Source organism: Cucurbita pepo, chromosome 12 (assembly GCF_057944985.1).
Source record: "Cucurbita pepo subsp. pepo isolate OVF chromosome 12, ASM5794498v1, whole genome shotgun sequence".
Classification (NCBI taxonomy): Eukaryota; Viridiplantae; Streptophyta; class Magnoliopsida; order Cucurbitales; family Cucurbitaceae; genus Cucurbita; species Cucurbita pepo.
Window position 1 is genome coordinate 14,914,015 of NC_141809.1, and position 26,401 is coordinate 14,940,415.

Below are 26,401 nucleotides of genomic sequence, written 5' to 3' on the forward strand. Positions count from 1 at the left end.
TCGCCACCGTCCAAAACATCCACACGCATCAACGGCCGTTGACAACTGCCAATTGTTAAAATGAGAACGAATGTAGAGTAATATTGCCCTTTGAGCGCCAAAATTTCGCGGTAGTTTCAAAAAATTTGAAAGAAATTTCATTTACAAAGCGAAATCCAAAATCTCAATCTTTTGAAACTTTCGAACCATTTTCTTCTCACAATCTTCAATTTCCCTCTCTTCTCTCTCTCTCTCTCTCTCTCAGATCTCACCGCATACAGAATCGAAAGCCGTCTCTTTTTCTCTTTTACACGTTCAGGTATTTCAAATTCACGTTCTAATCTTTTCCCTTCTGCTCGAGAATTCGAGGATTATAGTTTTTTCTTCTTTCTATTTGGTGCTGTATTGATTCTAGTCGGATTCAAGAAGCTAATTCGGTTAGTATTTGATGCGAATTTGAAATTGTTATCTGGATTTTTGAAGTTCTGCGGTGGAATTTTGTTTTGTGTTTGTTTCTGGATGTTCGATTGAAGGGATTATGGTGAGGGAACAACGAGTTGAATCGTTTTATACTAAGCTTCGTGAATCTGTGGCGGCTTCTTCTTTGTCTCCTCTACTTATTTTTCCATCGACTTCTGATGTAGATTCTCTCTGTGCCTTGAAAATTATTTTTCAAGTTCTTGAATCTGATTCGGTTCGATACGCTTGTTACCCTGTGTCTTCTTTTCAAGAAATTCATAAATATGCTGGTCCTAGTTTGACTTCCTCGTCTGCTGATCCCATTTCGATCCTTTTGATTAATTGGGGTTGTCATCGAGATCTTCGGAAGGTTTTGAGTTTAGGTCCGGCTGCTCGTGTGTTTGTTGTTGATAGTCATCGCCCAATTCATCTTCACAATCTAAGTGATCAGAATGAACAAGTGGTTGTGCTTTATACGAAAGACGACGAGCTCCAGGCTGATTTGGCTTATGATTTTGACGTTTCTGCTTTGGCGAGTGCGAGCGATTTGAACAGCGATGATGAGATTGATGAGGAATCGGATAGTGACGACGACAATGATAGCGAAAGCGACGACGAAGAGAGACGTGGATCAAGGAAAAGGAGAAGGGTTGAAAAGGAAAATGAAGATGATCCTGTTCAGATATTTAGGAAATTGAAAAGGGGATACTATCAAATGGGTACCTTCCATGGTAGGCCTTCAGGGTGTTTGATGTATGATCTGTCTCATTCGTTGAGGAAGAACACGAATGAATTACTGTGGCTAGCTTGTGTGTCTTTAACAGATCAGTTTGTTCACGAAAGATTGACGGAGGAGAGGTACCAAGCTGGGGTTATGGAGCTAGAACAACACATAAACAGTTCAGGAAACTTGAATGCTGTTAACTCAGTTACTCTTAAAGATGGCACCAAGATCCGAGCCCCTGATGCATCTAGAATCACTTATGATGATGAACCCAGATTAATGCTCTTACAGGAGTGGAATTTGTTTGATTCAATGCTTTGTTCTTCATACATTGCAACCAAGTTAAAGACATGGAGTGACAATGGAATGAAGAAGCTCAAATTGCTTCTAGCACGTATGGGATTTGCACTTGTGGATTGCCAACAAAAGTTCCAATACATGAATATCGAAGTGAAACGAAAGATGAAAGACGAATTCGAGCGATACCTTCCCGAATACGGCCTAACCGATTTCTACTACAGAAGTTTCTTGAGGTTACATGGTTATAGCTCAAAAGTGTCAGCAGCAGATGTAGTATATGGGGTCACTGCATTGCTCGAGTCCTTTGTCAAATCGGATGGCACTAGTGCTTCCAAACAGTTCGGAGTAGCTTATGATGCATTATCATTGGGCAATCTTGACAAGCTCAAAGATGGAATGCAGCAGGCAATCAAGGTCCAGAGATCAATTCTTAGACAGGGGAGCTCTGCAATTACAAAGAGTGGTTGCATCAGAAGTGGTAGGAAATTTCGTTGGGTGAAGCTTGAAGATTCCATAGACACCAAATTGTTGGGATATCCTCAAGCACTCACGAAGTTCTGCTACTTTATAATGGATGCATTGCGAGAGAAAGGAGCCAGAATGAAGCCTTTGCTATGTGCTTGCATATCTCAAGAGCCCAACAAAGTATTGATCGTTGGAGTTTGTGGGAAGCCGAGGCTGGGGGCATCTCAAGGCAATGCATTTGGGAGAGCATTCCGGAATGCGGCGGAGGAAATTGGCGGAGAGTATTTCCACGAGATGTTTGAATCTTCATGGATTCTTCTTGAAAAAACTTCAGTCAACTCTTTCATGGTCAGATTGACTCAGAAGCTCTAGTAAGTTTCTTCTTTTTCCTCCATTTCTATGGCATATCTGTGAAGATTTCAATAACTGATGTGCCTACTTACCAGTTTCATTATAGCATCAGTTGCAGTGATGATGATTTAATTTCCTTAAAATCCCATTGATTAGTTACTTGTTATGTTCAAGTATAACATTATCTGAAAGTGTTTTCTTGTTCTTTTTCTTAAGAGCTTTCATGTAACTTCATCTTTCACTAGATTATTTTAGATGATGTTATGATTCATTCTTTCCCTCAAAACCGAAATATTTTTGAAATATCTGTTCATGGCACTATGGCATGAGGTTCTATATCTGAACACTATGGTATGAGGTTCTTCTGATGTCCCATTGGTTGGGAGGAGAACAAACCACAATTTATAAAGGTGTGAAAACCTTCCCTTTGCAGAAGGGTTTGAGAAAGTCCAAAGAGGATAATATTTATTAGTGGTGGATCTAGCCCAAAAAGGAGAAAAAAAGAAAAAGAAAAAAGAAAAAAATCAGAAAGAATCTATTCTTGGTTCTTATTGCCTGCTAACAAATTTTACATCACAACACAAATCAGACATGTCAAGGGGAAGATGATTATCCTGTTCATAGTACATACATTCAACTTGCTGACTCTATTAGACTGATTCTAGACTCCACACTTCATAGTTCTACAACCAACAGTTTGACAGAAACAAAAACAAAATTTGAAAGGAGGAAAGTGATAAAAGTGGACACAAAAGAAAGCTAAACTTATCACATAATATCGATCACAGAACTATTACCCTCATCTCTGTTGTTTCTTCCTCCACACAGTGCGTCCTCGGTTGATTTCAAGTCCATCACTGGACAACCTTAGTAGATGCAGAAATTGACGGCTATCTTGTTTGTCACTGGAAATGTAACCATTTGATCCATTGAGCTCTGAAACTGCTTCCCCACCATTCTCGACTTCCTCCACACTCGTAAGGGAATCCACGAGATCGTCTTGTTGGCATTCTCGTCTATAGTCTAATGTAATTGTCTGAAGTTCATGGCTATTGATGGTTTCTTGAGGCATACTCTGTCATAGATTCATCATATATCATGATTGTTTTAGTTATGATGGAACCGCATGGGATAAAATCAACCTGAAATCACTATCATGAAGGGGACTTTAAAGTGACCATCCAAACCGAACAAGAGTGAGATTCATCAGCATGCCCAATCGCTTCCTTTTCATTTATTCTATGTCATTTTTATTAAACAAAGGCGATCCGATGATGTCAATAAAACTATTTGGTCACTACATTCACAATATCTCAGGAAGAAACAGCTTTGAGGCTATATCCATTCGCTTGTCATTCTGCTTTCTTCTTCCTATTACTACTTTTCATTTCTTCTATTTTCCAAATCAAACTGAGAGAAATCCTCCCCCAACTTTGGAGGATGGCATCCTCCCCACATCTTCCTTTCTACTTATCTAGAAGAAGGCAGGGTCACTCTTGTAGTGTCAGTGTCCGACATAGACAAGCTATACCGACATGTGCCTTACACAGACAAAAGCTTGGACATCAACCGAACACAGATATACTTGAACCAACATCCGACACATTTTAATAAAAGATTGAATGCCTCCCTGTCCAACTTTTTATGAAATTGAAATGTGGTCGTTTCTATGTCATCATATCTATGTTGCATGTTCATGTCCATGCTTCGTAGCCATTTCATTTTCATTTTAACAAAATGGCAATATTAAACCAAACAGTGTAAACTCGAATGTTAGCATTCTCCTGACAGAAATAATTATGAAAATTAAAAATAGATTTTTTCCTAATAAGGACCGTGTAACCTTATATTGTATCACCATTAAAAAAATAAAGAAAAAAACAAAGAAAGACCATTACTCCTGACCAGTATAGTATTAAGGAATTCTAAAGAAATAGGAACAAGTATACTAACCTCCAGAACCCATCCAATGTAGGTGACGTTATTGACATGCTGATTCATGTCCAAATCTGCCCTCCTAGGCTGAAATAAAAAGCACGTTCACAATCTGGAAGAATTGGAAAAGTTTGGACCTAATGTTCTTAACTCTTACCATTAGTCCAAGTCTGGAATAGTGACCAGGGTCTTCAAGTTTTGGAATTTTCTTCAAGCTACTATTATTCTCCTCCGGGAATGCTAGCCTGGACAAAAAGGAATAGAAAGCCTATTGCCATATCAGCGATTTTCTTTACAAAGGTTTTTTGCAGAATGCCTCACGAGTAATCACGGCTTTACAAACAAAGAAAGGTTCAATAATTTTAGGTTAACAAACAGTAATTTGTATTATGCTAACATGCATATAACTCCAGAAAACCAATCCCAAATTAACCTAACCATGCCATGTTGCAAATTCAGACTTCCATAGATTTTTTTTCCCTGAACGACAGTACTGTTGACGATGGCTATTCAAAATTTAGATCACCGAGGAGAAAAGGCACCTACCTGAGATCTCTTGGACAATGAACCAAATATTCATCACGAACATCATCGCTGACTTTCTGGAGTCGCCTAGTGTCTTGGTTCATCATCACCCACTTACTAAAAACATTAATAAGTCATCAGGTAGAATACAAACAATGAGATGTAATGCAAAATGAAATTAAGAATAAAAAGAAAATAGAACACAAGAATGAGGATAGTTTCACTCTCTTGAGGATAAGCAGAATGGGATAAGTGACATAAAAACGATACATGTGTTAATATGCCATGATTATTCATAACAAGCCTTTTCCATCCATCTGGATGATGCACCATGCAACCCATTATCAGACAGAAATTTTTTATTGGGGTGGGGCAACCACAAGAACCAGACAACTGTGCGTCAATAAGGGTAAAACTTGCTTTATCACTGATGATAACTATGGTTCATGGTCAAGGCCAAATTCGGCATCTCTCAGTAGCAGTGAAGAGCTAGAAGGTACCTTTTGTGGAATTCTATCATTCTTTCATCTTTCCTCAAGTGGATCACTTCCAACAGCTATGATAACGTGACTACACAACTATAAGCACTGAACTAAAACGAAATATCCTAAGTTTTATTTACAAAGTATAAGAACTGTGAATAAAGACTGTGGTACCTTGATTTGGACAATGTTTTACCAAACCAGAAATTAGCTGACCCAAAAATTAAAAATCTAGTTCAGGACGACCTTGTATCTGAAGATACATATTTTAAGTGGTTGATAGCCCTTTACTTCTAGGTGTGACTAGTGGGTTAAAAACATCAACCTTTTCTCCATCGGTAGATTTATGTTAAACACCATTGAGATTTCCGAATTAGAAGAGCATTTATTACTGGACTAATACCATCTATATTTTGACCGATTTATGAGTTAGGCAGAGTTTATGACTCCTTTATATAAACATGTAGTCTGATTTCAATCAAAGATAACTATTAGAAACTTGGACAAGAAGTACAACCAAAACGATAAACATCAAGGCTTGGAAAGTGTTCATATCTAGACTGTGGAATCTGAACCAAACCGTTACCATTAGGAACATATCTTTCCAAATTTGCGGGGATGGTATAAGGTTAGAACACTCCATCAGCAATTGACATGCAATTTTATTTCTAAAACAGTAAAAAGAACAATTTACAGTCGCACATATTCATCCTGAAAGACTACGAACACGAACCAGAATTTTTAGGTATGCAACAAATTGTAATTTCAATAAAACAACCTTGTAAAGTTCAAGAAAGTAGCAGTTCAAAGAACAAATAATCCCAAGAACAGATAGGATATCAGTTCATGCATATTATAGTATGCATAACTGATTTTGGAACGAGATGGTATTCGTAACTCCTGCAGTTTCTTACTTTCAAATTTTCAAAAGAAATTAATAATAGAACAATAGCCAATTATGCACCTTGTTGCTCTTCCTATAACTTGACCAGTGGCATAATCTTTAAGTATCCAATCACGTCTAGTTCCGATTCTCCCTTCCCCTTGACACCATGTCTCAATTTCAACCACATCACCCCTACGTCAAATGACAACATGTAAATTAGTACAAGAAAACATGGGAAATTCAAAAGAAGCAGAATTTGGATCAAACTTCAAAATGACAGCGGAAGAAGGGACTCACCACGCTGGATATTTGTAAATTTCAATGTGCATGCGTGCGGTTACCCATATGAGATGTAATTTCCTCATGGTGGGGGTTGTGGCGAAACCATCTGTGGAAAACCCAACACCCTGAGCATGGTTGCAACCAACCTCCTGCATGAAGAAGGCAAACTCTGTAAATATACAAGTGGGATGTTTGAAGAACTATCATCAAACTTAATGCCATAAGTAAACATTCTGAGTAAGAATGCAAGAAAGAAAATAATTCCAAAGAACTAATTAAGTAAGGCCCATAAGCATACAAAAGGAAGAGATTAAGAGGATTTTGTCCAGTTTCGGTTGCTGAAAGAAAAGAACACGTGCATCCATGACAAGCCAAAATTAATAAGGAAAGGAATCAAGAAGAGAAAGCTACAGAACCAAATGGCAAAAAGTTAAACAATTAAACATGCAGGACCAGAAAGCCATCGAAATTTACGGATATTGCTTCTTGAAAGTGTGAATGAAAAATTCCAAAAAAGAATGAAGCAATTAAAGCTAATAATAGATGATCGAATTGAATTTTCAGCAACATGTAACACATCCAGAGAATGCCAGAAAAAAGGAAATCAGGCGCGAACGAATCAAATTCAAATAATGCAGCAAGAATCGGAAACAAGAACGAGAGGAACTACCTGCAAGAGATTAGCAATAGTTTCAACAGTGGCGGTCTTGTTGATTCCAACCTCGTAACACCGCACAATAAATTTCTCCTTATAAGACAATCCGTCTTCAATCAAGGTTCCAAGACGAAGACGGTCCGCCAAGCTTCCAGAACCACTCTGAACACAAGGTTCACCTTTGTCGGAGACAAGAGCGGCCACAACCGGAGGTCTGGTCAACGACGAACACAGAGTGGCAGCGTTTCGCCGGCGGAAGGAGGAGAAGAGTGGTGCAGATGGTGGAAGGAATCTACATTGGGAGAGGACATGGATTTGGTCAGTCACATTGCAAGGAACCTTCAACATATCTGAGAGAGAGAGAGATAAAGGATAGAGAAAATGGAGGTTCAATAATTTTCTCTCTCTAGATTGCAGAGGAAAGTTTTTCTTCTCTCTCCCACCCTCTCGATTTCGGTCAGTTTCTTCTTTGGTGGGACGGCGTCGATGGGACCGAGGAAATGGAAAGTACGATACTACCCTTGGAGTTGGATCAAATTACGGAATTGGTAATGAGCGCGTGGTTGGTTATTTTTCATTTATCTTAAAATAAATAAATAAATAACAAATTCATTGTATTGTTATTAGATTTATCCAAATAAACTGAATGTCAAAAGTCCCTTAAATGTACAGATGAAGATGAAAGTGGGCCCCAACTTAACCGTCTATTGAGTCAACTTATAAGTCAAAAGTCTACCCTGTGTCGGGATTGACAAAATCTCGAAGTAAATAAATACATAATTATGACTCAATTAAACGTGTACGTCTAATTTAACTACACTACGACATGCATTGTAACAATATGTATTACTTTTTAAATTGTTGACTCTCCACTATTCTTGGACTTTGTGGCCGAGCTATTCTGTGGCACATGCGTGTATTATAGCGTAGGTGAAAAGTTCTGAGAGGAGTGGTCTCAGACTGTCTTCTTTTGAAAAGGGTCTGGACAGTATAGGTGTGCTGGTATTGCGTCGAAGGTTGAATTATACTCCTACTAGCTGGAACGTATGCTGTAAATGTTTTAGCATAGACACGAGAGAGTCTGATGCTCGAGTGAATCTTGATGGATGGATGTTCGGGATGTCCTGGTGAAATAATCGACACATGGGTCAGTTCCCAACAAATGTGTCTGAACAAGCCTAGATGCATGATGTGTACTGAGACGTAGGATGACATCACGATGCACGAATCATGTTGTTGGGAGCTGAGGTAACAATTTGTGTCGTACATGATTGAACATGCACGCACGAACGACATGTGTAACCGAACAAGCTTGGATTCTGCACGAGCTGTGTTCGGTTGACGAAGGCAAACCTCGTTGACAGTCTAATGAAGTCACAAAGTCAAGCGAAAAATATGAATAGGGTTTGAATTCTCCTTAAGATTTATCGTGAGCGTGTCAAGATCATAACGCTGCACGGTTGAAAATGTACAATCGTGACAGTTGTGACATTCTTAAAAGATTTATCCGACACTTACTTCATCTCTAGAATCTTCTTCCAACACCTATAAATAAAGGTGTTCACCACATGCAATGAAGCTTGAATTGAGCAAACTCTCCATTGCAAAATCTAGTCTTCTCTATTTCATTGCCTCCAAACTCAGGTGAGTCAGGTGATGAATTATGTATTATTTTCTCTCTCATTTAGTCGTTTCTCTCTCTTCCCTCTCCCCTCCCACCGTCGCTCCAGTCCTGAAACCTACCGCCGTCCATGGCAGATCTCCGCCACCTGCAACTTCCTTCAGATTTCCGGCGAGGAATTAATGAGAGAGAACCGAATTTTTTAATAGGCAGGAGAGAGAAGTAATATAAACGTATTGCGCGAGGGTAAATTAGGTATTACGAAAAGTTACTTGAGATGTCAAGCCGACAAATTTTGAATTTTAATTAATATTTTATATTACATTGTTTTTTTACTCTTTTACCCCTCTCATTATTTTCTTAAAATTTTATTTTATATTATTATTTAAAATTTTAATAATAATATAAAATTAACAATCTTACCCCTTTCTTAAAATCAACGAGTCAATCTACTTGACTCGAATCTTCATCATTCTCACAATTTTAAAACGTGTCTACTATAGAAATTGTCAAAATTTAATGCAACTTATTGCTAGTTTGAAATTATCAGAATTTAGTACAACTTATTGCTAATTTTAATTAGTTATATATATATATATATATATATATGAATGAGATACTGTTAATATTTGTATTTTTTTTAATGATCTAATTAGTATATTTTATTTTATTTTCAAGATTTAGTTAGTTTATATTTTTGTGATAGACGTGTATCCTTCAACCTTCTATTTCAATTCTATTTCTCATTTTTATTATTTTTTTTGAGTAATAATATTTTCAGATCAGAGAATTACACGTTCTTGTACGTGTGATTTCATACTATTTAAGATTATTTTTAAATTCATGATGAGAAAACAAAATGAATCCAGTAAAACGATGAGTGCTTATCGTATCAGAGTGGTGTGTTAGATAGCTAAATGGGTTACTTTATTGTACTTTAAATTAAATGGGAACGGAATCTTTGACGATTGTGTGAAAACTGCAAACACTGATATCAATAGAATCATCCTTTTAGATACCAATTTGTAGGCATGTGCGTGGACTTCCATTCCCAACGGCGATTCATAATCATCTTCCTAACTTACTGGCGTCCTCTATACATTTTGCCCTTTACTTCTCTCCCATCGATTGGTTCGTTTCTTACCCATTTTTTAGTGTGAGAGATTCAGTGTTTCTCTGTTTCTGAACTGTGATCTTCAACTTGGAATTTTGGCTTCATCTTGTTTTGTTTTCTTGCTACCATCTTGCTTATTCGAGTTATGATTCGACCCGTAAACGTAACTTGTTTTGTTTTGTTTGTATAGTTGTGTGGATTCGAACTTAAGTCGAGATTATGTTTTAAATGCTTGAGTTATGCTTGGATTGTTGTTTGGGTTATTTGTTTTTTGAGTTCAAAAGTATATCGAAGTAGAGATTTGAAGTTGAGAACGACGTTCGAGTTGTTCGAGTTGTTCGAGTGGTATGTGTTAAGATTATAGCTAGTGTAAGTGATGATCAGACTCTTTCTTTCAGTAGGATTGGGTTTACTTTGATAGAACTTGATGAACAAGGAGTAAGACTTTCCAACCTTTTGTGAACCTTGCTTCTTGTTTAACTTTTGCTGTTTTTTTTTTTTTTCTTGGAGAAGTGATTGATATTGAAAAAAGTTTTAGTTTGTCTAGTCAACCAACTAATCCATTCGTGAATTTCTTGTAGTATAGTGTGAGATTTTATGTTGGTCGGAGAGGGGAACGAAATATTGATTATAAGGGTGTGAAAACTTCTCCCTAACAAACGCGTTTTAAAACTTTGAGGGGAAGCCCAGAACGGAAAGCTCAAAGAGGATAATATTTGCTAGCGGTGGGCTTGGACTGTTACAAATGGTATCAGAACCAGATACCGGGCGATGTGCTAGCGAGGACGCTGGCTCCCAAGGAGGTGGATTTTGAGATCCTACATCAGGTGGAGAGGGGACAGAAACATCCCTTATGAGGGTGTAGAAACCTCTCCCTAACAGACGCGTTTTAAAACCTTGAGGGGAAGCCTAGAAAGAAAAGTTCAAAGAGGACAATATTTGCTAGTGGTAGGCTTGGGCTGTTACAAATGGAATCAGAGCCAGACACCAGGCGATGTGCCAACGAGGACGTTGGCCCCCAAGGTGGGTGGATTGTGAGATCCCACATCGGTTGGAGAGGGGAACGAAACATTCCTTATGAGGGTGTGGAAACCTCTCCCTAACAGACGCGTATTAAAACCTTGAGGGAAGCCCAGAAAGAAAAGTTCAAAGAGGACAATATTTGCTAGTGGAGGGTTTGAGCTGGGCCAGACACCAGACGATGTGCCAGCGAGGACGTTGGCCCCAAGGGGAGTGGATTGAGAGATCCCACACCGGTTGGAGAGGGAAACGGAACATTCCTAATCAAGGTGTGAAAACCTCTCCTTAACATACGCGTTTAAAAACTTTGAGGGGAACCCCAAAAGGAAAAACTCAAAGAGACAATATTTGCTAGCAGTGGGCTTGGGCTGTTGCAAATGGTATTAGAGTTAGACAGCGAGGACGCTCGTCCCCAAGGGGGGTGGATTGTGAGATCCCACATCAGTTGGAGAGTGGAACGAAACATTTCTTATAAAGGAGTAGAAACCTCTCCCCAACAGACACGTTTAAAAATCTTGAGTAGAACCCCAGAAGAAAAAGCCTAAAGAGGTGGGCTTGAGAGGTTACGTATAGTGTTAGTGTGGTAATTTAGAATCCTCCCTTGTGTCTCAAAACTACGACGCCTCATCGACCTATACTCACGTTATCATTTAGCTATCTTCAACTTTTATGTGAAAGTTATAACACAAGAACTCGTTGTCGTTGAGTTATGCTTAGATTGAGATTATAACGATCGGTGATGGATTATGTGCAGGATTCATTTGGAGGTGAAAAAGATGTATGTGGTGGAGAGTAAAGAAGGTGCTATAGCATGTATGGTGTTGGCACTCTTGTTCTTGGGAACATGGCCTGCACTTTTGACTCTCCTTGAACGACGAGGGCGCCTTCCTCAGCACACATATCTTGATTACTCCATAACCAACTTATTAGCTGCTGTAATCATTGCCTTAACCTTTGGTGAGATTGGAAACAGCTCTAATGATCATCCAAATTTTATCCAACAGCTTTCTCAGGTTAATTTCTTTACCCTTAAACCTTTCATCCCATAGTATTTTGACCCTATTAATCACATAGTTTCGAGTATGTATACCGCTAATAAGAGCACGATTTCAAGTTATTTAAGGACCGAAATGAACGAACTTGAAAGTTTAGAGACTTTAATAGGTTTATAATGTTTAAAACTTTGTTACATGCAGGATAATTGGAGTTCTGTCATGTTTGCTATGGCAGGTGGTATTGTTCTAAGCCTTGGAAATCTTTCAACTCAGTATGCTTGGGCTTTTGTTGGTTTGTCAGTGACAGAAGTGATCACTTCAAGTATAACAGTTGTTATAGGTCCATTTCTCTTTATATATCTTTCAAATTAATGAATCAAACCCATCAATGTTGAATATGGTGCTAAACAATATGTACACTGCTTCTTGTAATAGGTACAACATTGAACTACTTTCTTGATGACAAAATCAATAAAGCTCAGATACTTTTCCCTGGTGTTGCTTGCTTTTTGATTGCTGTTTGTCTTGGCTCTGCTGTTCACTCATCCAACGCAGCTGATAACAAAGCAAAACTCGAAACTTTGTTGGTTGATACGAACAAAGGATCTAAGTATGTTTTCGTAGTTTTGTTGAGCTTGTGATCTTGTTCATTTTATATAGTGTGAGATCCTACATTGGTTGGAGAGGGAAATGAAACATTCTTTATATGGTTGTGGAAACCTCTCTCTAGCGGACGCGTTTTGAAACCGTGAGGCTGATGGCGATATGTAATGAGCCAGAATGGATAATATTTGCTATTGGTGGGCTTGAGCTGTTATGAATGGTGTTAGAGCTAGACACCGAGTGGTGTGCTAGCAAGGACGTTGAGCCCTTAAGGGGGTGGATTGTGAGATCTCATGTCGGTTGGAGAGAGTAACGAAACATTCATTATAAGGTTGTGGAAACCTCTTTCTAGCGGACACGTTTTCAAACCGTGAAGCTAATGACGATACGTAATAAGCCAAAACGGACAATATTTGCTAGTGGTGGGCTTGGGTCGTTACAAATGGTATTAGAGCTAGACATTGAGTGGTGTGCCAGTAAGGATGCTCGGCCCCTAAGGGAGTGGATTGTGAGATCCTACATCAGTTGGAGAGGGGAACAAAACATTCCACCAGACACCGAGCGGTGTGCCAGCGAGGACGCTGGCTTCCCTAGGGAGATGGATTGTGAGATCCCACATCGACTGGAGAGGGGAACAAAACATTCCTTATAAGGGTGTGAGATCCATAGTTTGTTCGTTTTTTTAATAGAAATATTAATCGATTTGACTATTCATATACATATCTGTTTGATAATATCCATTTTTTGACAGCACAACTGATGTTCCTCCCAAGTCAAGCCAGGGTAAATCTTTTAATTTAGAGCTTCATGATAGCTTTGTCAGTCATCCTTCTGTAATGAACAATAGAAGTTTGTGGCTTTTTGTGTTATAAAATTGACATCTATATGGTTGAATCAGCAGACTTGGAAAGTGCTGATTATTCTTCATTGAAGCCAAAAGCTGGGACTGCAGATTTTCTTGTTCAACTTGAGAATAGAAGATCCATTAAGGTATGTAATGATTCAAAGGGAAATAAATGTGATTCAAATAACATGTTCTAAATTATACAAATTCAAACTTGCAGGTGTTTGGTAAGAGCACAGTAATTGGATTGTTCATAACTTTCTTTGCTGGTGTTTGCTTTTCTCTCTTCTCCCCTGCATTCAATTTGGCAACAAACGATCAATGGCACACTCTAAAGGATGGCGTTCCGCACTTGGCGGTCTACACTGCGTTCTTCTACTTCTCGGTCTCTTGTTTCGTCATAGCCATCGTTCTCAACGTCATCTTCCTTTACCGCCCTGTACTTAACTCGCCAAAAACAACATTCAAAGCATATGTGAATGACTGGAATGGTAGAGGATGGGCCTTCTTGGCTGGATTCTTGTGTGGCTTTGGCAATGGTCTACAGTTTATGGGTGGTCAAGCTGCTGGTTATGCAGCAGCAGATGCTGTGCAGGTCACTTCTTTGCTCCAAATGCTTTACTTTCAAGATTTTTGGTTCAGTCCTTTCAAAACATTCATCCATCTTAAACCTGTAATGCAAAGTGATAAAGTGTAGTGAGTATAGGGTCGTGTTGAAACGGTGAATATATTGTTGTCAACCTGAATTTAGCTCAACTAGCCAAGAGATACATATCTTCGAAAAAGTCATTTATATTGTTGTTTGGATTTCTAATGGTTGTTTCAGGCGCTTCCACTCGTGAGCACGTTTTGGGGAATCCTTCTATTTGGAGAATACCGTAGATCGTCGAAGAAAACATATGCTTTGCTAATCAGCATGTTGTTAATGTTCATGGTGGCTGTTGGGGTCCTAATGGCTTCTTCAGGACATAGAACTGAAAGTTGATATTGCAAAAGCGTAGAACTGTACAAAATGAAAGCACATCTTCAAAACTCACAAGGAAATTATCACAGCCTTAGATACCATACTAAACAAAAGCCTCATGATAGTTGTAGAATGATTCAGTAATAGAAGGCAATCACTGTTCAAAATGTGGAAATTGTTCCTCTGTAGAATGTAATAATATTTCAGAAACTTTGTGTAATAAAGTATACAGTTTTCACAGAAATGGGATTGGTTTTCTGTTTCGGAATGAAAGAGATCTGGCTTGTAATTGTTGTACCGTAATGCCACAACCAAAAAACTATGATACCCAATTGTTGTAACAAAAGCAGAAGCAAGATTGATCGCACTCACACACCCACAAATAAAAATTAAACAAGGAGACAAAGATTAATGTGATCCGAAGAGAAGAAATTCCCCTACATTCACGGGTGGCAGCCAATCACTATAACTAAATTGTTTATAAGTGTATCTCTCAAACTCTTACGCTACAAAGTCTCTCAACAAAGTTCCTCCCAATTGTCTTTAGGCAAATACAAAATGACATTGATTCCACACTTCAAAACAATGCTAGATAAGCCTTTATATAAGCATAGCAATACTAATTCTCATACCTGAACCAAATAAATAAGAATATGAACTAAAAGGAATATGAATTAAAGGAGAGTTATGAACCAAAATAAATAAGAATATGAGGCATTAAAGGTTATGAACTAAATGAGAGTTATGACAATAGATCCTCACCACAACTTACAATAGTTATGACTTAAGTGGCAAAAGCCCCACTGAGACACCAGAGAGGCAACAAAAACTCCTGTTTTCCCTTCTGCAGTGAGGCAATATAGAAAGTATGAATCTTCATATTCATGTACACAGAAGTATGAAACCATATGTGAGAGCTATAGAAACACAGAGGAAGATAGACAAAATTGAAATCATTTTCCTTCATGAATTTCATACTGGTGATGACCCCTTTATGTACATTGAGTGAACAAGCAAATAAGGTAAAAACATTTATTTGACAAGAGTACAACAACATTATTTACAATTTAAGGCATAAATATGACCACGAAGAATATGTAGAACATTTCATAACATGCCCCCTCACACTGAAGACTGGGTAGAAGTCAGAAGTTGGTCACGAGAAGACAAGAAGATTTGGATGAGAACAGCTTGGTGAGCAAATCCACAAACTGATCTTTGGAAGATATAAAGTGAACAAAAATGTTCTTGTGAACAACCTTGTCACGATCAAAATGGAAGATATAAATGGCAGTAACACTGGTTTTTTTGCAAGTAATATTGACATTGTCACACCATAGCGGGGGAGGAGGCTGTCAAAGGAACAAGAAGATCACAATGGAACTGCCGCAACCAAAAGAGATCAGCAGTTACAGTAGCCAACAAGCGATATTTCGCCAGAGTGTGGATGAGCAGGAAATGGTGTGTTGGTTGTTGGCAAACCAGGATATAGGACTGGAGCCAAGAAAAGCAATAAAACCATATGTAGAACGACAATTCAGATGTATCAGATGTATCACCAACCCGACAAAGTGACAAAAGGGTTATGAGAGACAAATCTTCTCAACTAAACATAATACCAGGTTGCTTGATCCACAAAGAAAAGAAAAAAAGAAGAAGAATTGTGGGATGATCATGAATTGACCTACTCTATTGATTACAAAGGCAATGTCGAGTCGGGTAAATGTGAGATATTGAAGTAAACCGACAAGCTGGCGATAAAGAATTGCATCACTGAATAAAGGTGCAGAACTGGGTACAATAACATAGCAATTCCAGTTAAGATATCCCATTTCTTTAACTACTGAACCAGCATAGAAGTTGGTCAAAGACTTATGTATAACCATATTCTGCAGAAACCAAAGCAAAATGATGAAGTGGGTGTGCTGAGTTTCACGAGTCCCACAGAAGTTCCTCTGCAAGGTGTCCAAACATGTAACCTGCTAGATATGATATGCCAAAGGCCCCAACTCCCACTGAAACATATACGCCTGCAGTTTTGACATAAACAAGCCTATTTCTTGGCTTTTGATTAATGTGAGCTTTCTGGACAGCAAGAAGTGCAGTGCATGAAAGGGAAGCTCCTGCAGCCGCTATGATTTTGAGGTTTTTGCTTCTAATCTTGAGGGATGAGAGTGCATAAACCAGTGGTGGCACTAACCCAAAACACAAGAAAGATAAGTAGGCGATGATAAAACAGAGAAGACTATACATTTTTTCCTTCAATACTTCTTTGTAGTTATTGCCGTCCACTTCAATTCTAGGTATTTTTCTCTTCTTCTGCAATCTTGATACCTGTACATTTACTTCATACGTTTCACTATATCAAAAACTTGAAAACCCAAAAGACAAAAGGTAAATGCTTACATCATGTCTAATAATAAAGAGTCCAGCTATCAAATTTGTCAACGCCAAAGCTATTATATTTCCTGCAAGAATCCCAATCCAAGATCAACTAGAGATCGCCTAATCATTATTTAAGAAAAAGGGAAATAGAGGAAATGAAAACCATTACCATCAGAAATCTTTGCACTCATTGCTGCAGTTACAATAGCTAAACTTGTAATTGATTCCATTAAGCCACCAAGTACTATAAGTCTACGAATTTCCCACCTTCTAACTCTAGTGCTTGGTTCATCAGGATGGAAGATCGTGATAACTAAGCCTTCTTGATGGTCTATAATTTCTTCATCTGCTTATAATGAGTATAGAAAAGACGAGAGTGAAAAAAGAGTTTATATGACACAATGGTATTAATCTCAATGCATTATCAAACAATTCTAAAACTAAAACACATAAATTTAGCATGAAATTTTGGCACTTTTTTACATCAAACTCACCTGTACCATGAATGGATGGTGTTGGAACTTGTACAAGAGTCGTGGATTGTTTTGGAGCATGTTGGATTGTCACCTCTCTGACATAATTCATGCAAGCAGGACAACGTATGATATGCAAATTGAGAAACTTATAAAGAACTTCATAACACTTTTTTGGAACGTCTTTTTCATCTTCGTATGAAAATTTTGCAGATGATTCTTCAACGTCTTCTAATTTCAAAGCACTTTGAATCTCATTGTTGATACAGTTCTGGCACTTGGAACAGTGTATGTCATACGATTTTATTGAATCATATAATACTTTGAAGAGTTCTTCTTCTTCAATAATATTGTTGAATGATTCAGAATCTGGCGGAGGGGAGAGGAGGGAAAAAGATCAGTCCCCCAAAAAAAAAATATATATATATATATTCCATTAATATTTTTACCAAGTCAACAAAATACAAACAATCCATTAACGTTTAGCCAATTAAAGATCAAAGTAGATTGAGCAACTATTTAAAACTATTTTCTACTAAATCTCAATTAAAGTGTCTATTTTGAACTTATAGACTAAATTGAAACTAACTTCAAACTCAAAGATTGAAAGTGTGTTTTTGTATATTATAAACAACCTTATATAAGAAAGTGTACATAATTAAAAATATATTTATCAGATAAATATTTTCTTTAAATACACTATTTAGCGCCCATATATTATATATTCTGAACCATTTATCTTTTTAATTAGATTAGGAATGATTCGAACCATTTAAATGGTTATCAATTAACCTTTAGTAGATGATATTGGTTGTGTATGATTGTACCTTAGATGCATATGTTATGTAGTGCCATTAGGTTATTGTGGGGGGTTGTTCAAAGGTTTCCAACTATTATTTGACAATGAACTTGATTTGAGGAGCAAAGGATGCTCCCACGTTAATAGGACTATATGGGAACTATTAGGGAATAGTCAACTAGTTCACTGTAGTGGATTGTCTAGTGAGACAAGAGTCATATATGTCCTAAGATGGACGATGGTGGAGGTCGCACCTCATCTTTTCATAATCTAATTGAAAAGAGGGAAACGATGGAGAGCATAACTAGAATTCCTAAACCTTGAGTTCCGTTCTTCAAGATGTGCTCTAGGAGAGCTTGACCACACGACTCGAATGGTCTAGGGGTGCTCGATGGAGTTTGTTATTGATAACTGATCATTGGGTAGGGTCTCGTGAATATGATGACAGAGATTAGCTCGGAGGAGCTGTGCAATATTGTGTCAATTAGCCTAAGATCTATACTTAAGGTTATACTACATAGAAAGGCATGTTATAGACACGTGTTTTCCAATATATGAGACATATGAGTGTGGTTAGTGTCTATTTGTAAGTTTCTTATTGGATATTCTTATACTTATATGTGCTACCTTTTTACGATTCAGGTGGTACCTGAGTTACTAGTCGGTGATGACAGTGTCCGGAAGCTAGGGTGTGCCATAGAGATGGTCGGATTAAAGTCTTGTTTAGTCTCTAGAGCTTCTACTATTAATCTATCTTGATCACGTTTGTTTGTAAATCTATTTTGATCGTGTGTTTGCAAATTACTCAATTAAAATAAAATATATTTTGTTTTTATGAAATCCCTCAAACTTTATACTAATTCTAGACCATATTTTCTCTACAAAATGAAACTGTAAAAGTCTAAGCCAACTACTAGCAGATATTGTCCGTTTTGGCCCATTATGTATAGCCGTCAGCCTCACGGTTTTAAAACTCGTCTGTTAAAGAGAGGTTTCCACACATTCATTCCTCTCTCCAACCGAGGTGGGATCAAATGATTTAGGATTGTTTTTACAAATTTTTACATGATTAGTATTTATAGAGGAAGTACAAACAAACCTTTGAAACTTTGAACCATTGAAGTGGTTGGAAGTGGTTGGAGAATTTTTTTTGATTCCATGTGTTTGAAGCGATCAAAATATCTGTCGTCTATCTTCCGTAACCGTTTTCTGGCCTTGGCTGCGAAAAAAACAGCGATTGAAATTGAGACCAAATTATAATTTAAGAAGTGCAATAAAATTTGTGATACATTACCCATCTTTTCATATTCAAACCTCTGTTGCTTGTACTCGAATGTAACTTTTCGTATCATGCGATCACAATCACTTTCCAACTTCTTCATTTTTACTCTCAAGGAATCTGTGTAGATCCATCATAAAATTTCATTTCAATTCGATTTACTATGTATTATATAATTTACTTCTTCTGAACTTATTCTTAACTTACTTATGTCCTCCAATAATTTTGGATGATTGTACTTTGCATATATTTGAGACACATCCATTAATGAAATGTTGTCCAGACTTGTTAAATGTCTTCTCTCCATAAAGTCACAATATGCTCTTTCCACCTCCTTCAACTCCTCCATCATTTCTGAAATTTATAACAAATAAAATCCATATTTGTACATAAAATAGAATTACTATACCAAATGAATTACCCTTGTCTAGTACATCATGTTCAAAGCTCTGCTGCAGTTTGCGAGTATAAGCATCTAACCACAATCTCCAATTATTCCTACAGTTTACTGTAAAATATGCTTAGCTGTAAGATTTTCTTACTAATTAGTAGTGCAGTAAACTTAACAATATTGATTAACTTACATGATGTTTGTAGTACATTCTCCCAGATGTACTCCAAATGAATTTGGTGGACATCAAATGAAGTGTATGTGTTGGCATGCTTCTTGGTGTGTCTCTTTTCTAATACCCATAAATATTCATCTTCCACGCTTAAATATTGTTCTCTCCAATTGACTGCCAAATAAATTTAACAAATGAATTGAATTGAATACAATTATCCCATAATTAAAATAAAAGTCGTGAATTAGTGTTACCCATCCTTTCCAGTGTATATATTTTGTAGTCTACGTTGATGTGCATCTCCAAATATAAATTTTGGTGTATTTCTCGTTGTTCCCACGAATAATAATGTCTCCAATACACTGTGGAAGAGTAATACTGTATTAGTCACCACTTAAAAATGGGCATATAAATACTTAAATTACCATTAACTTACTCAGCACACGTGTTATTTCACGAAGGCTTTCGCAATCGATTCGTTCAGGATCAAACGTTAACCTTGTTCTCTGTCCTGTGAGCTCAGTAGAGAACAGTTCATCCATAGCCAATAACTCTCTTGTCGAACTGACTACACATTTAAGTGATTAATAAATTAAAAATGAGTGTTAGTTGTAAACAAATAACATAACCATGCTATAAGTTTTGGTCTGCACTTACCTACCCATCCTAGTACATCTTTAGAGTATCCTGAAAGTACATCAACCAAGCGCGTAGCGGTCATTTGCGATAACCCAACAAATATACCTTCCAACTTCATCATTTCTTTCTTCCTACGTACTGTAAATGTAAATCATTCTTTATTATTTGAGGTTGGCTTGATTTAGAATATATATCTTAATCAACCCAACATAGCTCATAGTTTCAATAGTTCATCAATTTTTATCGATATACTTTTAGCTCATAGTTTCAATACTTATTTGATTTACTCTTTCACTTACTCATATCTGTTAGGAACTCTTCATCAGAGTGCTTGGAAATTACATCATCCACCTCAGATGATGACTGAGAGCGAGGGTTTCTCCTTCGTGAGATTAAATATACTTTTTCTGCATGCTCCAACTCTCTTCTTGTATTAACTGCAAATTGTATTAATCAGTTACAATCATCAAATAATTAACCAAATTTTGCATAATACTCCATAAGTACTGAAGGTAGTAACTCTCCAAAATTAATTACCTAACTCCCTTAATACATCCTCTTTATTCTTTAAGCTTTTCCCTTTCAATATGTCACCATATTCATCCTCCTGCTCTATCAATTGTTTTCTCAAGCGTACTGCAAAATTTTCATACATTAATTAATCAACATTGTTGGTTCAATATAGATAAAAATAATCGTTGATGTTCCTCATAAAAGTAAATTTCAAAGATCCAAAATAAAAATTGCATACGTAGTTTTTCCATCATATCTATGCAGGAACGTTCTACTCCCCCTTGCAGTAGCCAAAAATAATCTGTTGAGAGATCACTCAACCTCAATCTACCTGTAAATCATAAAGAGAATCAAAGCAGTAATTATGTGATATATATAATAATATTGTAATTTAGTATACTGGAACCTTACCAACCATAAATGTAATTTCATAATGACCATATGATGAAAACTTTTCTGGATTTAGGCGGAACAGCAGAGTCCTTTCCATTTTCAGCTTTTTTATTTCTATATAGCATACAACAAATGTTGAGTAACATAAAACAATATGTATATTGATAATTAACAGTGGTCACCGATGCGTTACCTATAAATCCGTCCAAACAACTGAGCCGAGTTTCAATTGAAGAAAGGATTTGTAAGATCGGCTCTGCTTCTGTGTACTTTCTTTCCGCAATGTTTTCCCAGTCATTAATTTCCTCTATTTCTTTTGCTTCCACGGGCTTTCTCAAAGAGATTGTTGAGAGAAAATCAACCTTCTGTTCCATTTTCCCGGCCATCCCGAGGGGAAATTGTTCTTCCTACCTCTTATTTTCCTCCTCTTTTGTCTCCGTTGAAACCTCTGGCTGAGAGCTGCAAGATTATGTTCTACTCTCACAAACTCTCTCTCTCTACTTAACCATTTTAATTCCCGACTCAGAGTAGACTTAGAGGACATATTTTATTAATATTAAGAGAAAGTCAATGGGAGTACCGCTTCGCCAGAAACAAGTAGTTGAGGAAGTCCAAACATCCAATGTGTGATTCGTTGACATCCTTCTCCCTCTTGCTCATAAATAAAAAAATAAAACCCAAACACAATAATGACTGAATATTATTAAATATTTAGAAACTAAAATAATGGTAGTGTTTGCATTGAAGTCATTCTAGCTATCTCTCTAAAACTTGAATATTTATATACATCGACGGAAGGAGAGGCAACCAAAGTTGAAAGTGAAAGACAGATCAAGAAAATTGCACGGGCAGGAGGAGGAGGCTGGCACCAACCTCACCATACCCACAGGAATATATGACTCTGATTCTTTGCTTATTCGATCCATACTTACTCGCTTGATTATTAATACAGGTGAGCTAACCTCAAAAATGGAATCATTGTTGATGCAGGTATGTATGTATAATCCCTTAAAACTCTTTACTTTTTCTATCCATTTCAATGGTTTCTGAGATGAGTCATACTTTACCTTTTAGCTAAAGGAGAAAAGGGCAATGAAAATGAAGATCCTACCGATGAACGAACAGTTAGGTGAAGATCCTAAACATGAACTGTTGGGTAAAGATCCTACGGATGAACGGTTGGGTGAAGATCATAATCATGAACTGTTAGGGGAAGATCCTACCGATCAACAGTTGAGTGAAGATCATAATCATGAACTGTTAGGGGAAGATCCTACCGATCAACAGTTGAGTGAAGATCATAAATATGAACCGTTCGGGGAAGATCCTACCGATCAACAGTTGAGTGAAGATCATAAATATGAACCGTTAGGGGAAGATCCTACCAATCAACAGTTGAGTGAAGATCATAAATATGAACCGTTCGGGGAAGATCCTACCGATCAACAGTTGAGTGAAGATCATAAATATGAACCATTAGGGGAAGATAATGCTGAAGAACAATCAAATGAAGTCATTTACACTCATAATGGTGAACAAGAAGTCCTTTGTCAAGAAATTTTAGTTGCTTCAAGTCCACACGAACTCATTGTTACTGAACCAGAAATCAAAGAACAACAAAGTGCAACTTCAGTTAGAACCGAAATTGTGAAAAGTGTGCTGTATGGCGGTTTAACTGAACTGATAGCAAGCTTAGGCATTGTCACATCTTCCGCCAGCACCGGTGCTACCACTGGTAACTTTATTTTATTCCTAGTCCACCACTAGCAGATATTATTCTTTTTGGATTTGAGGTTTTCACACTCTTATAAAAAATGATAGGAAGACATTTCTACACCCTTATAAAAAAATGCTTCGTTCTCCTCTCCAACCTATATACGATCTCATAATCCACTCCCTTTATGGCCCATCGTCCTCGCTGGCACTCGTTCCCTTCTCCAATCAATGTGGGACCCCCAATCCACCCCTCCCCCCCTTCGAGGCCAGCATCCTTGCTGACACACCGCCTTGTGTCCACCCCCCTTCGGGGTTCAGCCTCCTCACTAGCACATCGTCCGATGTCTACTTTGATGTCATTTGTAACAGCCTAAGCCCACCACTAACAAATATTGTCCTCTTTCGGACTTCCCCTCAAAGTTTTAAAATGCGTCTGCTAGAGAGGAGTTTCCACACTCTTATAAAGAATGCTTCGTTCTCCTTCACAACTGACGAGGGATCTCACATTATCTCTTCTATAGTGCTTAAGAACAATCAAATCAAGAATCATTGATACACATAATATTTTGCATGATGCAGGAAAAACGGTAGCTCTTTCACTATCAAACTTGATTATTGGACTGTTTGTGATGAGCTATAGAGTGAGTAATTACATTCTCCTCTTCTTACAATACCAATACCTATTTCCATAGTTCTGAATTTAATGAGCAATTTCCAGATATCAAAACATTGGATAAACGGCCAGGAAAGTGGACCTGATGAACAAAGAGAGGAAGAAGTGGATAGATATGAACAAGTCTTCGGAGATAGAAAAAACCATCGCCTCCATTTGACAGTGGCTATCCTATCATTCCTGATATTTGGGTTGGTGCCCCCTCTCCTTTATGGCTTCACGTTCCGTAAGCCAGAGGACAAATTTCTCAAGATTCCAACAGTCACAATAGTCTCTGTTCTATGTATTGGATTGCTTGGCGTGGGTAAAGCTTACATTGAGAAGCCAGAAAATTGCCTTGTCTATGTTCATATCATTGGGGGATGCATAGCTGATGCAATTGGGACGTCGGCAGTGACAACTTTTGGAGGTGAGCTGATTCAAAACTATATTGATCAAGCTGGTTGGTTTGATTTTGAGCCGAACAAAGTTCCAACCTTGCTCCTACCAGGCATGGATTTTCGGTATCAGACATGGAGATCCGTTTGAACTTTTTGTTCCTTAAATCTTATAATGGTGTGTTAAAACTGAATATGTATGCATATTTCATTCACTTTTGAACTTTGGACTGAATAATTGAAGCTACTAATATTCATTGCTTGGGAGTTTCGGATTTCTTTAGTTTTATGATGGCAAAGCAATATAAAGGAACGTACTCAATTGCTTTGAAGTATATCCATTTAGAAACATAGTTTTTAAAGCATAGACTTTTCAATGTGCTCGCATTGCTCGAGTTCATAGATTAGGCCACATCATAGTCTATATTGGCCTAAGTCCACTACTAATAGATATTGTCCGCTTCGGCTCGTTACGCATCGCCGTCAGTCTCACGGTTTTAAAAAGCGAGTTTATTAGAGAGAGGTTTCATGCGAATCTATTAGGGAGTTGTTCTCCTCTCCAATACAATCCACCCCCTTGGGGGTCCAAGGTACAACTATGTACCTCTACCGCTCGTGATAGGCTCACTACAAGAAGCTAACTGGCAAACTTCACAGTAGTCCCCTCACGGTACAATCATGAAGCATAAAATATCATAAGCCAATTCTATGATTATTCGAACCCCTGACAATTGAGTCAGGTTCATGATTAGAGGTTAGTTGGCGAACCCCTAATCGTCCCCATATAACCGCATACATCGTGAACATATGACATAGAGACATAGCATAGTGATCTAAACATGGATACCTAGTCATGAATCTCACTTCATAAGATAGTGCGTATGCATTTTAGTAAACATACATAATCACATTCAACATGTGTCATCTCAACTCATTCTATGCTCAAACATATATAATCGGGTTCTCATAACATGCTTTATATCATATTAAAGGAATACTCTCAATTTCAGTCATATCATAACTCAACAGTTCGTTCTTCGATAAACGTGCATCATAACGTTTAACGTACTCTTACATACATCAAATCAAACCAACTCATTTCATGCTCAAATTTCTATGACATACTTCTCATATCATACTTTCATATATACTATGAGCATATCTAAATCCAAGGTTCCAAGGTACCACTTACTTGGAAAGGAAAGCGGGACACTTTTTGTTCGAGTTGGTGTCCTTAGTAGATTCCAAAAATTGCCAGAACTCCTCCAGTAGTTCCAGCAATGACATGCAAAGCTGAATAAGTCATCCGCCAGTCCCCAGCAATCACCGATGAAAATCTCCTTCACAGCACCACCAGTAATAAACAATGCTTTAGCACTCTTTTTATCCCGTAGTTGACAGTTCTGCAAATGCAACCGCTCAAGAACAGGACAAGGACTCAGATTTCAGAATTTGTAAATTCTCACAAGCAGCAAATTCCTCTCAGCAGATTATCGTTACACTAGTGCAATTCAAGTTCTTGCAAGGTCTCACATTCCTCGGCCACACTCAACAATCCCAACTCACTTCCACCAATAAAAGCTAATTTGCGCAAATTTGGACAGCCATCGGCCAATGCTTTCAGCCCTCTATCAATCCCCATATTGTCAATAATATTTTCCTCACCAACACCCGGAATAGGCAAAAATCAGGAATCAACATGCATTGAATGAATCCTATTACTCAACAAGATACCAGAATTTCTAAAACACATCAAAGATCCAGAGATTAAATCCACACGGTTAAGATTTGGAAACCTCAAAATCAACCTACCCGACAAGAGAAAATTCAAATCCATTACCCTGAGCGACCGTACTATACGACCCTACAGATTCAGCCACCGTTTGCAGACAAGAAAGTTGGAGTTCCGCTGAGAATCCGGTAATTTCGTGAGGATCCTAAGAAGAAGCTCGTCCGAAAGAAGCAGCGTACAGTCGATTTTGCAGAAATTAGCGATTAAGTGGGGGTTGGTTTTGGAGTTGGGTGTGGGAATATGAGAGTCTTTAACCGAGGATTGAAGTTGCATAGCAACAATAACACTCTCAAGCGATTCGGTGTCCTGCCACACACATCAGACCAACGCAGTGTCCTCTTCTTCCCCGGCGAGTTAGGGTTCGTTTGAGGGCTCGGAACCGAGGAAATGGAGCTTCGTCTTTCAGCTTCAAACAATACCGATTGTGCTCGTCCATGTGCATAACCCATGGCGGTAATGGCGGTAATGGCGGTAAGACTCCTCCCCAATCACCGCTACGTCTCAGCTTTCCAGAATACTCTCTTCTCTATGTCTATCTTCTTCAACATACCACATTGATCTGCCAACAACAGTTCGAAATCTGCAAATTGGGTTC

General features: G+C 37.8%; 5 protein-coding genes, 1 long non-coding RNA gene and 1 pseudogene across 15 annotated transcripts; 3 read left to right on the forward strand and 4 right to left on the reverse strand.

Moving 5' to 3' along the window:
• The first annotated feature begins 184 nt into the window (after window positions 1–184).
• LOC111806475 (uncharacterized) lies at window positions 185–2,517 on the forward strand. The gene has a single exon (XM_023691811.2). The coding sequence runs from the start codon at window positions 518–520 to the stop codon at window positions 2,297–2,299; it is 1,782 nt and encodes a 593-aa protein (XP_023547579.1). The 5' UTR covers window positions 185–517; the 3' UTR covers window positions 2,300–2,517.
• A 287-nt stretch (window positions 2,518–2,804) lies between these two features.
• Window positions 2,805–7,502, reverse strand: LOC111807649 (oleoyl-acyl carrier protein thioesterase 1, chloroplastic). Its single transcript, XM_023693452.2, has 7 exons — window positions 7,059–7,502; window positions 6,404–6,537; window positions 6,185–6,298; window positions 4,760–4,855; window positions 4,371–4,458; window positions 4,232–4,300; window positions 2,805–3,353 (listed from the first exon to the last, which is right to left on the reverse strand). Exons 1-7 carry the CDS (start codon window positions 7,389–7,391, stop codon window positions 3,078–3,080), a joined length of 1,110 nt encoding a protein of 369 aa, XP_023549220.2. The 5' UTR covers window positions 7,392–7,502; the 3' UTR covers window positions 2,805–3,077.
• A 1,166-nt stretch (window positions 7,503–8,668) lies between these two features.
• LOC111786648 (ureide permease 1) lies at window positions 8,669–14,493 on the forward strand. 6 transcript variants are annotated; one of them, XM_087128838.1, is made up of 8 exons: window positions 8,669–8,687; window positions 11,553–11,811; window positions 11,995–12,133; window positions 12,229–12,403; window positions 13,148–13,179; window positions 13,295–13,386; window positions 13,461–13,835; window positions 14,067–14,493. In XM_087128838.1, the coding sequence occupies exons 2-8, from the start codon at window positions 11,575–11,577 to the stop codon at window positions 14,223–14,225; spliced, it is 1,209 nt and encodes a 402-aa protein (XP_086984964.1). In that variant the 5' UTR covers window positions 8,669–8,687; window positions 11,553–11,574; the 3' UTR covers window positions 14,226–14,493. The 6 variants fall into 6 exon arrangements, with proteins under 6 accessions (XP_086984964.1, XP_086984960.1, XP_086984965.1 ...); XM_087128834.1 differs by lacking the exon at window positions 8,669–8,687 and adding an exon at window positions 9,637–9,795; XM_087128839.1 differs by lacking the exon at window positions 8,669–8,687 and adding an exon at window positions 9,637–9,795 and having other exon boundaries at window positions 13,298–13,386.
• On the reverse strand, window positions 13,364–14,120 carry LOC147790048 (uncharacterized). The gene is made up of 2 exons (XR_015423087.1): window positions 13,982–14,120; window positions 13,364–13,911 (listed from the first exon to the last, which is right to left on the reverse strand). It is a non-coding gene; the product is annotated as an uncharacterized LOC147790048 (long non-coding RNA).
• A 649-nt stretch (window positions 14,494–15,142) lies between the features above and the next one.
• On the reverse strand, window positions 15,143–26,265 carry LOC111807427 (uncharacterized). 5 transcript variants are annotated; one of them, XM_087128829.1, is made up of 19 exons: window positions 25,207–26,265; window positions 21,829–21,899; window positions 21,442–21,707; window positions 21,267–21,362; window positions 21,094–21,186; window positions 20,880–20,978; window positions 20,642–20,779; window positions 20,361–20,480; window positions 20,140–20,271; window positions 19,958–20,065; window positions 19,725–19,877; window positions 19,562–19,648; window positions 19,348–19,494; window positions 19,156–19,260; window positions 18,961–19,080; window positions 17,084–17,431; window positions 16,759–16,935; window positions 16,611–16,672; window positions 15,143–16,538 (listed from the first exon to the last, which is right to left on the reverse strand). In XM_087128829.1, exons 3-19 carry the CDS (start codon window positions 21,632–21,634, stop codon window positions 16,137–16,139), a joined length of 2,580 nt encoding a protein of 859 aa, XP_086984955.1. In that variant the 5' UTR covers window positions 21,635–21,707; window positions 21,829–21,899; window positions 25,207–26,265; the 3' UTR covers window positions 15,143–16,136. The 5 variants fall into 5 exon arrangements, with proteins under 5 accessions (XP_086984955.1, XP_086984957.1, XP_086984958.1 ...); XM_087128831.1 differs by having other exon boundaries at window positions 21,829–21,903; XM_087128832.1 differs by lacking the exon at window positions 21,829–21,899.
• Window positions 22,725–24,323, forward strand: LOC147790049 (membrane protein of ER body 1-like; the record flags this gene model as incomplete). Its single annotated transcript, XM_087129448.1, has 3 exons — window positions 22,725–22,983; window positions 23,544–23,605; window positions 23,683–24,323. Coding segments are annotated over 3 exons (804 nt in total), but the record flags the coding sequence as incomplete, so codon positions are not given.
• Window positions 24,532–26,255, reverse strand: LOC111807429 (F-box protein At5g07670 pseudogene; annotated as a pseudogene).
• Window positions 26,266–26,401: the final 136 nt, after the last annotated feature.